Source organism: Alosa pseudoharengus, unplaced genomic scaffold (assembly GCF_046254945.1).
Source record: "Alosa pseudoharengus isolate Yale_2024_CS ecotype anadromous, Long Island Sound unplaced genomic scaffold, YU_APseudo_1.1 YU_APseudo_1.1_scf_8, whole genome shotgun sequence".
Lineage (NCBI taxonomy): Eukaryota > Metazoa > Chordata > Actinopteri > Clupeiformes > Clupeidae > Alosa > Alosa pseudoharengus.
Genome location: NW_027468870.1, coordinates 9787055 through 9797670, shown reverse-complemented (window position 1 = coordinate 9797670; position 10616 = coordinate 9787055). Strand labels below are relative to the sequence as shown.

At 44.6% G+C, this 10616-nt stretch overlaps 1 protein-coding gene across 1 annotated transcript; it reads left to right on the top strand.

Moving 5' to 3' along the window:
- Window positions 1-700: 700 nt before the first annotated feature.
- LOC143112097 (immunoglobulin superfamily member 11) lies at window positions 701-7133 on the top strand. The gene is made up of 6 exons (XM_076274344.1): window positions 701-764; window positions 2588-2742; window positions 3741-3939; window positions 6004-6159; window positions 6512-6634; window positions 6925-7133. Exons 1-6 carry the CDS (start codon window positions 701-703, stop codon window positions 7131-7133), a joined length of 906 nt encoding a protein of 301 aa, XP_076130459.1.
- The last annotated feature ends 3483 nt before the right edge of the window (window positions 7134-10616 follow it).

Here is a 10616-nt window from a genome sequence, read left to right as displayed (position 1 = left end):
AACTAGCACAGTAATAGTGTGCTGTCTGGCCGCAGGGCCTGATGGTGGAGGTCGAAGATGCTGTTAAGAAACAGACTACAGAGCAGATGGCACCAGGCACATTCCAAAGCGCTTAAAAAATCGCCAATTCGTCAAATTCACTCAGACTATATGAAGTGCTGCTAAATATCCTGACAAATGTAGGGCAAGCGGTCTTTCCACCCCCTCTGAGGAAGACATGGGCAGAGCGGTCTTTCCACCCCCTCTGAGGAAGACATGGGCTCTCCGAGATGATTGTAATCCCGTACAGATGGATGACGGCTCCCAAAGACATGATTAGGGGATCAAAACACGAGACAGGGTTCTCATAAGTCAGCTCAAATATCCTGACCTACATCCAAAAATGAGACAGGGAAAGTGTCCTAACTAATGCCTGACAAGGCAGACTTTCATTGTAATGTTTTTTTTTATTTGACATGACACATGACACTAAACTATTTACTCACAGCAAAATGCAGTGCATCCTTCATGAACCATCTCTGGGCTGACCATCCCAGAGGAAGGGGGGGGGTAGTGGTGATCCTTGATTCGTCGCTCAATAATGTAATTATGTTTGCCCAGTCAATGCCAGGGCCTGGTGAGAGTTCAGGGAGGGGGTCGGAGAGAGGGAGACACACACACAACCACACACACACACACAGCGGCTCATTGTGTGTCAGTGATGGGCTGCTCAGGATGGTGGCTGCTGTGGACCGCCTGCTTGCTGAACACCTTTCTGCAGCACAGTGAGTCCCCTGCTTAACCTCTCTTTTTATTATTAATGAGCACTAATGCATTACTAATAATTAATAAGTATTGGCTGGGAGTTGTTTCTGGGAACCAGTGTTTGCACAATGTCTACTGGAAATGTGTTGTGTTGATTCAGTTTACAATGTGTTTACATGTTATTAATAACAACAACAGCAATGGTGATATATTCAACAAAATAAATGATGCTAAAAAGTAGTTCTGATGGGCTGTTCATCAATTAAGAGGCACAAATAATGCTGACCACCATGTAAACATTACCCCAATGATTGCATGGTTTATCATTTGGAATGTTGATTAGGGCTTTATCATATGTAATATATAAGTCAAATTCATATTAGCAGTCGATCACAAATGTAAATGTAAACCTTTGTCAGTCGATTATTTCCACTCCACATAAATAATCTTATGCAAGGAGTGAATCAGTTTTAAATACTGTTTGAGGCATATTTTCAGACTTTGGTTAAACATCAAATCATAAAAAAAATATTAATGTTTATATGAAATCATATTAGAAATGTTTGTGATTTGGGCAGATGCATCAGAGAGCATCCAAATGAGCACAGATTCCTTTGTTCTCCCTCGGAGAGGCTCCATAGCTTCTCTGGCGGAGTCTGTCATGTGCAATTAGGCCTGATTTTCATTTCCCACACACTTACAAAGGGCCTGGGAATGCCAACGTGATGAGGGAGGAGGTGTGTGTGTGTGTGTGTGTGTGTGTGTGTGTGTGTGTGTGTGTGTGTGTGTGTGTGTGTGTGTGTGTGTGATTATTACAGTAATGAGAGATGTAGAATGAGGACAGGAGGACATGGCCTGTGCACAATAATGGGATGGGGTGAATGGGATGAAATCAGTTCATCTGAATGGCGATTCACTCAAATGTGCAAAGCTATCATCGTGGGCATCGGAGAATGAGAAACGTATCCATGATAAGGCTTATTCTAGTATATTAAAGCAGATTAAGATAGAGGCCTTGCTTGCCTGAGGATCTCTATATTCTTGTACAGGGATTTCCAATTGATTGTGACCTAGGGATAACCATTCTGCAACCTGTGGACCACTATAATTGGGTGTGAGGAAAACAAAACAAAAATTGAATTACCCCGATTACCCCAGTAAAACTACATTATTGGATGCACGGTTGTGGATTCAGTAATGTAGTTTCACAATGGATAGGGATCGCTGTCTTCACAAACCAAAACCCCTATACTAGTACATTCTACAGTATATATATATATATATAATAGGCCAAGTTAGAGGCCTGCCTGTTTGAGGACTAGTAGTATATTAATAGTACACTGAGTTAGAGGCCTGCCTGCTTGAGGACTAGTAGTATATTAATAGTACGCTGAGTTAGAGATCTGCCTGCTTGAGGACGAGTACATTTGCATTTTACATTTATTCATTTAGCAGATGCTTTTATCCAAAGCAACGGACATATGTCAATTATATTACAAGGGCCATTGTAACCTACAACCTAAAACCTTTAAGACTACTGCATGCTACCCCAGCTCCTTTCTATACTATTCTAGTATATTAATAGTAAGCTGAGGTAGAGGTCTGCCTGCTTGAGGACTATATATTCTAGTGTATTAATAGCTGTCTGAGTTAGAGGCCTGCCTGCCTGCTTGAGGACTATATTCTAGTGTATTAATAGTTGTCTGAGTTAGAGGCCTGCCTGCCTGCTTGAGGACTATATTCTAGTGTATTAATAGTTGTCTGAGTTAGAGGCCTGCCTGCCTGTCCTTTTGTGTCTTGTGTGAGCTCAGTTGACCACGCTGTCCTCCTCTGCCCTTTCCAGGCGCGGTGCGCGTCATGGTGCGGGAGGCCAATGTGGAGGCCATCCAGGGGGACTCTGTGGTCCTGCCCTGCTCCTTCTTCACCATGATCCCCCTCTCGCGCCTCAACATCATCTGGACCGTAGCGCCAGTCTCAGACCCCGACTCTCCCTCACAGGTACTGACAACCCTGGATGACAACCGCGCTGGTGTTCTGGAAAAGACACCTGTGTTTGATTGTTTAGTGCATTAGTGTGAATAAACATGATGTAGCTTTACAGATGGGTATCAAAAGCTTGTATGTAATGTGACCTCTGACACATCTGGATGCTTTGGTGGTTATGCAGATACATCTGCATAAATGTGACAATGTAAATATATGTGTACATTTTGCTGGGGCTGTATGTTTAGACAAGGCTGCTGAATTCTGAACTATGTAGAGTGCAAATTCTTCAGTGACAACTGGGGCTTGGTTTCCTACAGACAGTAGAGAGCACAGCACTTTGCTATTCAAAGCTCAGAGAAACAGTAATTATAGTGTTGTGGGAGGATCAAAGTCTCAAATGTGTGTGTGTGTGTGTGTGTGATAATGGAACTCAGTCCATTGTGCAATAGAAATGAAAGTTTACGGACATCCACACATGACATCCACAAATCCTATATTTTATTTTGCACAATAAGTGGATGGAACCCCTTTGTGCTGCAGGTGATAGTGTATGACCAAGGGCAGGTGATTGTGTTGTAGGCCAGTGTTTCTCAAAGTGTGGTCCAGGGACCACTGGTGGTCCGCAAGCAATCCCAAGTGGTCCGCGAGCAGACATGGTGAAATATAATATAGATGAGTTGTTTGCCATATTGAACCAACTTGTATGTAAATCCAAACAGTTCTGCAACACTGCCTATGTAAGCTGTGCCAGTTGAAATCATATGAATCCTCTGAAACAATAAGCAAGGTGGTTCAGTGAGTAGGCCTATTGTAATATACTGTTGAAGTAGGTCTACTCTTTTTTTTTTTTTTAGCTAGGTAGTCCGTGAGTTTTTTTTTTTTTTGGTTAAGTGGTCCTTGGTCTGAAAAAGTTTGAGAAACACTGCTGTAGACGATCGTGTATGACCAAGGACAGGTGATTGTGTTGCAGGTGATCGTGTATGACCAAGGGCAGGTGGATTGTGTTGCAGGTGATCGTGTATGACCAAGGGCAGGTGATTGAGAGCCCTGCTTTCACTGGCCGCGTAGGGTTCACAGGAATCCCGTGGAGTGCCGACGTGATCCTGAACGACACGCGTGTGTCCGACTCAGGCATCTACCGCTGCGTGGTCAGCAACCCTCCAGAGGTGGGAGATCCGGGGATCGGCGAACTCAGCCTGAGCGTACTGGGTAAGAGAGACCCCCTTTACCGCTCGGCTGATCCCCAAACTGACACCTTCCAACCTGTGATATTAGGGCTTATTCATAGGCCTCATCACAGATGGGATTTCAAAAGTAATGTCTTTGTAAACGTATTAATAATACAGTAAGGGTTCATACCATGTGCCAAAATGCATATAAAATTCATTATACTCACTTTTACACTTGCTCTCCTCACTCTTATCCTGAGTGGGCCATATGAATTGATCTGTGGTGATCATGCCACTGGGAAAGTGAAACAACCCCCCTCCTGTATCCTTGCCCTTCCCTGTTTCAGCATTTCCTTGAAGAAGCATTTGCTGTTCTTCATGCATGAACGAGCTTCCCTGAAATGCACGTGGCCCTGCAGGGCACTTGATAATAGCCTGATGTTTTTGTCTGGAAATTGGCCTTTAATTAAAAATGCTCACTGAATTATTGGGTCCCATGCGGTGCTCTGCTAGCCTAATTCACACAAGATAACCACATTAACACTTTCTACAAGCACAGGAGTAAGCATCAACACCTCCCCTGCCCCCAATGAATTCTAGATAAACATTAGTTAACTCTGCTCTTGTTTACAATAGCTAACATTATTAAATTCGTCACAGAGGCCATTAAAATCCATTTGATCTGTACTGATAAATGGAAATAAACACTGTAGTGTTCAGTGCTGTTAAATAGCCAGGAGAGCCATTTAAAAGATGCAACATACGTAGGTAATTAGGGTCATGACACTTTGATATTGCCCCTATTTTTCCATCTAGCTCCATCTTGAATGACACCAGGGACCTAAATTGACCTGACAATGACCACTGTGTTGTGTGTACTGTATTTTATGGATGTTTTATATATATGTACATAGCAGTGTTGCGCGGTCTGCCCGAAATTAAGCGGTCGCCCGCGGATGACCGCAGTCACCCGCGGTTATGAGTCATAAACAAAATATTTTAATGATATTCGGGTCATTTGCGGGCGGGTCAGTTAAAATCAATTTAATATATATTTTCTACAAATAAGCCTACTTAAAATATCATGAGAAGGCTAGCATCAATACAGTAAAGGATCAATAGGCCTACAGTAAAGTCAACAATAGCAACAAGCAAGACGCGAGTTAAAATAATAAAGACACCCCTTCAGGAAAAGCGATATAGGCTATGGGAAATATTGGGAAAAGTTGTTAAAGAAGATGACAGTATACAAGTTATGGTCTAGGCCTACTTCTTGTGAAGCCATTTAAAAGTATGACAGCCAAAACGGCAGCCTGCAGGAATAAATGTTATGGCACAGACTACACAGCCATATCTACCGGTATGTATAGGTTCGCGCATGCATAAAAGTTACCTTAGTTCGTTGTGTTTGTGACTTTAAACAGTGGACGTAGTAAAGCTTTGTGCTTCATTCAGCATTATAAACCAGTTCTTACGCTAACGTTTTGACCAGCAATGTATCTTGCCTACCTTGCCTCACCATTTCTGTTTTCGAAAGAAAGATGTATGTCCATGGCCTTCAAATCTTATCCTGTTCTAATCCTTGGTGGTTGCGTGCGTGCTTGCGCTCTTATTCTCATTCTCTCTCCTGCGCAAACATTATGTCCTGCATGCCTACCGCGTGTAGTTCTACTGCATAAAGTTTCGCAAATAAATTCGTTTGTTTTACAGAAATGGCCTACTGTAACACTGCATGCAGGCTATAACCAAAAGCACACATTTTGTAAATAAGCGGGTCGGATCGCGGGTCGGGTATAATTTTGTCCTAATTAATATTCGCGGTCCGAGTTGCTGTCGGGTTGATTAAAATATCGGGCGACCGCGGGCCGCTTGTGACCAAACCCGCGCAACACTGGTACATAGGTACCGTGTCTGTCTGTGTATATATAAATATATATACATACATACAAACATGGTACATATATATATATATACACACACACACACACAGTATAAACAATATCTACTCATCTATTACTTCTGTTTTGCAAGTCAAGTTATTCCTTGGGGATATTAAAGCGTTTTACTCTCCTCTCCTTTCTTCTTCATGTTCCTGCCTGGTCAGCGCCCCCCTCCCTGCCTGTGTGTCTGTGGGAGGGCAACGTAGAGGCCGGCGGCAGTGTGACGCTCTCCTGCGCCGTCTCCGAGGGAGTGCCCACCCCCGAGATGCACTGGGAGAAGACAGAGCCGGACAAGATCACGCTGCCCCTCAACATGGACAGTAAGAGCTCAGGGACAGCACCGCCATCTCATGAGAACTTCCCAATAGCTTTTGTCAGTTATTAACTGAAAGATGTTGATAATGAATGACATCCTCTGTTTCTGGCACGCACACACCAAGAACACTAAAAATAAACAGCACAGCCATCAGCTGGCACAAATGACGCCACAACCCTGGTGCAAGACCTCAAGCTTGTCTATTCAGTTTAACACCCTGTGATACATGTCTACATGCAGGGAGAGATGACGGCCCACATTCCATTCTATATTCCATTCTCACCTCATATTCCCTAAAAGTTGTAGTTCTCATCCAATAGAATGAATAGTGACTCTAAAATTGCTCTTGTCCCAAGGTGACATGTCAGGCTCTGTTCAAATGGCAAATATATCGGCGCAGACGTCTGGGGTGTACCGCTGCTATGTATCCAACGTCCTTGGCAGCCACAGCTGCTACATTAACCTCTCTGTGTACACACGTGAGTATCCTGAACCTCCCCTTCACTTGGAAACCACTTTCCAACGTCAAATGTCAGACATGTATGCATGACAGCCTTGTACAGTAATTAAATGATTTCTTCACAAAAAGGAAGGTTCAAGGACTAGTCTAACAATAGTTTCCCTGTTCCAGTATATTGGCAAACAATACATTTCTTGCCCTTTGTTAAGTGATAACAAAAATGTTCTATAACCTTTGACTAAAAGGGGTCATGGCCTATGTCCAGTTCCATCCAACCCCTCTCTCTCTCTCTCTCTCGCTGTCCTCCAGCACCAAACAATTCCCCTGGGATCCTGCAGGGGGTGCTGTTGACCCTCTCCATGGCCCTGGTGCTGCTGGCCCTGCTGGTGCTGGTGCTTTGGCTGCATCGCTCCGGCCAGGAGAGGAAGATGAGGAGCCCCAAGGAGCAGGAGGAAGAGGAGGAGTGCTACAACGAGATCCGATACACCCCCTCGCTCATCAAGCGCTCCTTTGTGTAAGCTAGGGGGCGCTGCAGGGCTTACCCAAGAATTAACAGCTACCGCCAACCTGGGCAGCAGCCAGCTTAACCACCTGGACACCTTCACTTCACATCACTAACTGGTACATTACGGTCCCTCCACATGCATCTACTGGGTTACTTCAGCAAATAAAAACAGGAAAGAATTAGAAGTCCCCTGTGGTGAATTGAAAAAAACAAACAAAAAAAAAACAACCCTGTGAAACTGAATTATGAATGCTTATGAGTCATGAAAATCTCTGCTGCATTTCTAGATTGAGTTTCGTGTTCCACACAATGTACATTAAGCTGATTAGTATGAATCACTTTCAAATGGGACAATTGTAGGCAAAGCTAAGATGCAGCGCAGGTTTCTTGTGATGACGGCAGTGTAGTATGACTGCATCGTTTAGCACGACTCAGCCTAAATAAAACTCACACACTTCTTGCTTTGCAAACGATGACACAAAAAAGCTTTAATTTAAATAATGAAAACAAACAAACAAAAAAATCACATAAAAAAACTGTACATGACTTTGAATATTGAATTACAGTTTTTAAATAAAATAACCCCCATGTATGAACTAAAACAGCAATAAAAAAATGTGGGATGGTATACTATTTTACAGTTGTGCAAAAACAGTATTAATCAATTCTTCCCCCAAACGTCATGATTCAAATGTTCAGAGAATGCCCACCCTCCTAGAGGCAGTCTCTCGATGAAGCAAGAAACCCAGGAGAAGGCCTCCTCTAAGACTCAAAGTAGTGTCTTCCTTTAAAAATAACCAGAAATCCAATAATAATAAAATAGATTTATATTTTTAAATATATATTTATATACAAAACATGCTGTACATAAATGGCAGAGATTTTCAAATCCCTTTTATTATTGACACCCAAGTTTGTCCAGTAACTTGTGCTTTCCTTTCTCCTGGTAAGAAAAGTACTTCCTGTCTGCTTTGGAAATGACACTGAATATGAGAGAAAGACAAATGGTCCTAGAAAAAAAAAACCTGTTTGCGTCAGAGACACACAACCTCTGTCACAATGTTACTGGATGCAGATGAAAGCCACTGCTTGATCAAAGGCATTTGCCATTTTGACAGTTCATTCCCAATTTGGATAGAAGCAGCAGCAGCAGCTTTTTCTCTTTGGATGTCAGGGTTGGATTAAAGAGCCAAGCGCAACACACACAGGCCTGAAACGGTCAGCCGTGGTCAGCTCCACGTGCGTCTGTGTCTGAGCACAAACACACACAAGAGTGCTGGGTGCACCCGTCATGACGTCAGGGGTGTCTCGAGTGACTGTGAGGTGGGGTTGGGAGCCAACACCTCCACCTCCATCTGTATTCTTCACAGGCAGAGGCCTGTACAACATTCCCCCTCCCACACCCACACACACACACACACGCCCGTCCAACATGGCTTTGTGGATTACCTGTCCATCTGGGCCCTGACTGACCTCACAGCTCATTGCTGCATCGTCAGCACATCAACCAATCGATGTGGGCTGCGCTCCAAACTAAAGTTTGCATTCAAGTTATTAATACTCCAGCATACACACAGCAGAAGGGTGGGTGTGTGTGTGTGTGTGTGTGTGTGTGTTGCCGCATCATTCAGTTAAGAAAGTAATACAAAGTGCCAGAAACACCACGTCACAGCCGCGGGGCAAGAAGGCATCATCGCCACCCCCAGTGGCCCTTCCAGCAGAGGGCAACGCCCCATCACTGAGTCAGCGTCCCAGGCTCCCGTGGCTAAGGCCAGTGTCACTGTCCAGCAGATTGCAGGCTGCCGTCCCGGGGGCACAGACATTCATCAGCATGGCTATTTCATCAGGCTCTCTGGGCTGCACACCACACCACACGCCCGTTGAGAGGTCAGATCCACCAACTAGAACATTCTCGTTTGGGTCAAGAATGCAATCCGGCATACTTCAGGTCACGAGACCGTAACCCAATCCATGGACATGCACTAAGCCAATATTTCAACTCCTAAAACCAAACACCTATAGTGCTATTACACCTCGCATACAATCACACACACACACACACACACACACACACGCACACACACATGCGCAAACACACACACGCACAGCAGTACACTTATTGACAGGCTACTGATATGTGTTCTGTGGGGTGGTTTAAGAGACACGCTTGGTTCCATCAGTGAATCACTCGCCCTTTTCCGGTGGTGTGCAACGCAAAAAAAACAACAAAAAAAAGAATACAACTTAAAGTGACAGGAACATTTCCAGTTGTATTGAACACCATAAACAGGAGCCCTTCAGGAGTTCAACACTCCACAGACTCCAAGAGAGGCCGCCCGAGAGTGGGCAGAGGCGTCATCGGTCAGCCTCGTGTCCTCACCATCCAGTTTAGTCTCAGCACGTCACAACGACCAATAAGGCCAATTATTCCCCGACGATATTAATTCACAAAAAGAAATAAATACCTTTTTTTTTTTCCTTCTTTCATTTCCTGCTCTGTTTGCTTCTTCCTCCAACTACAACGCTGGAGGTGTTTTAAAGTAGAGACACCAGTAGTTTGGTTAGGGTTGTTTGCAAGTAGTAAGGGCCGTCAGAGCAGTAGCACTGCAATGGGAGGGACGTACATGGGGTCCTGCCCAGTGTGGAGTGGACTTAGAGTCCATGGGGGGGCAAAAAGTGTTTTGAAGGAGGGGGAAAGAGAGATGCCTTTCCTCAGCCATATTAAGGAGCTCCTGATGACCAGTCCTGTAAGACACATTCGCATCAACCATCAAAGTCACAGAAAAACAAATAATAATAATACAAAAAGAACAGAAAACATGAGCAGTCCAAATCAAAGGACATCCGCTGCAGGGAATCTTAGAGATATCTTAAGGCCCCAGCTGACCAGAACTCTTCTCCTGCCTCCTCCTCTCTGGACCCCAACCCACCAGCAGTTCTCATGGATCCTCCTCATTTGACCGCGAGAGAGTGTGTGTGTGTGTGTGTGTGTGTGTGTGCCTCTGCCTTAGAAGGCTGTAAACTATAAAGGTTAAAGCACCTCATTTGGGAAAGGCTGTGTTTGTGGCTGTCTACATGGGGAGTATGGTGAGTATGGTGTGTGTGTGTGTGTGTGTGTGTGTACTTGCAAAAGTATGTGTGTGTGGTGTGTGTGTGTGTGTGTGTGTGTGTGTGTGTGTGTGTGTGTGTGTGTGTGTGTGTGTGTGTGTGTGTGTACTTGCAAAAGTATGTGTGTGTGGTGTGTATTTATCGACGCGGCCACAGATGATTCTGATCATGAAGATGATTAGAGGGGTGCTGATCTTATCTAGGTGAGCTGAGCGAATGTCCTTCCTCGTGCGGAAAGGGTCATCTCTGGAGACAGGGGCAGAGGGAGTTGCACGAGTCCCTTTGGTGCTTCGGTCATCACTGACCTGGAGCGTCTGGCGCGCCGACAGCAAAAAGGCCGTCAGGACCAGCTTCCCCTCAGAAACCGCCATGACCCGACAGGCCAGGC

Bases quoted from the DNA above. Each gene is read 5' to 3' on its own strand.
- LOC143112097 (XM_076274344.1), top strand. From the start codon at position 701: ATGGGCTGCTCAGGATGGTGGCTGCTGTGGACCGCCTGCTTGCTGAAC. The intron at 3,940-6,003 runs GTAAGAGAGACC...CTGCCTGGTCAG, and splicing joins ACTCAGCCTGAGCGTACTGG to CGCCCCCCTCCCTGCCTGTG. The intron at 6,160-6,511 runs GTAAGAGCTCAG...TCTTGTCCCAAG, and splicing joins GCTGCCCCTCAACATGGACA to GTGACATGTCAGGCTCTGTT.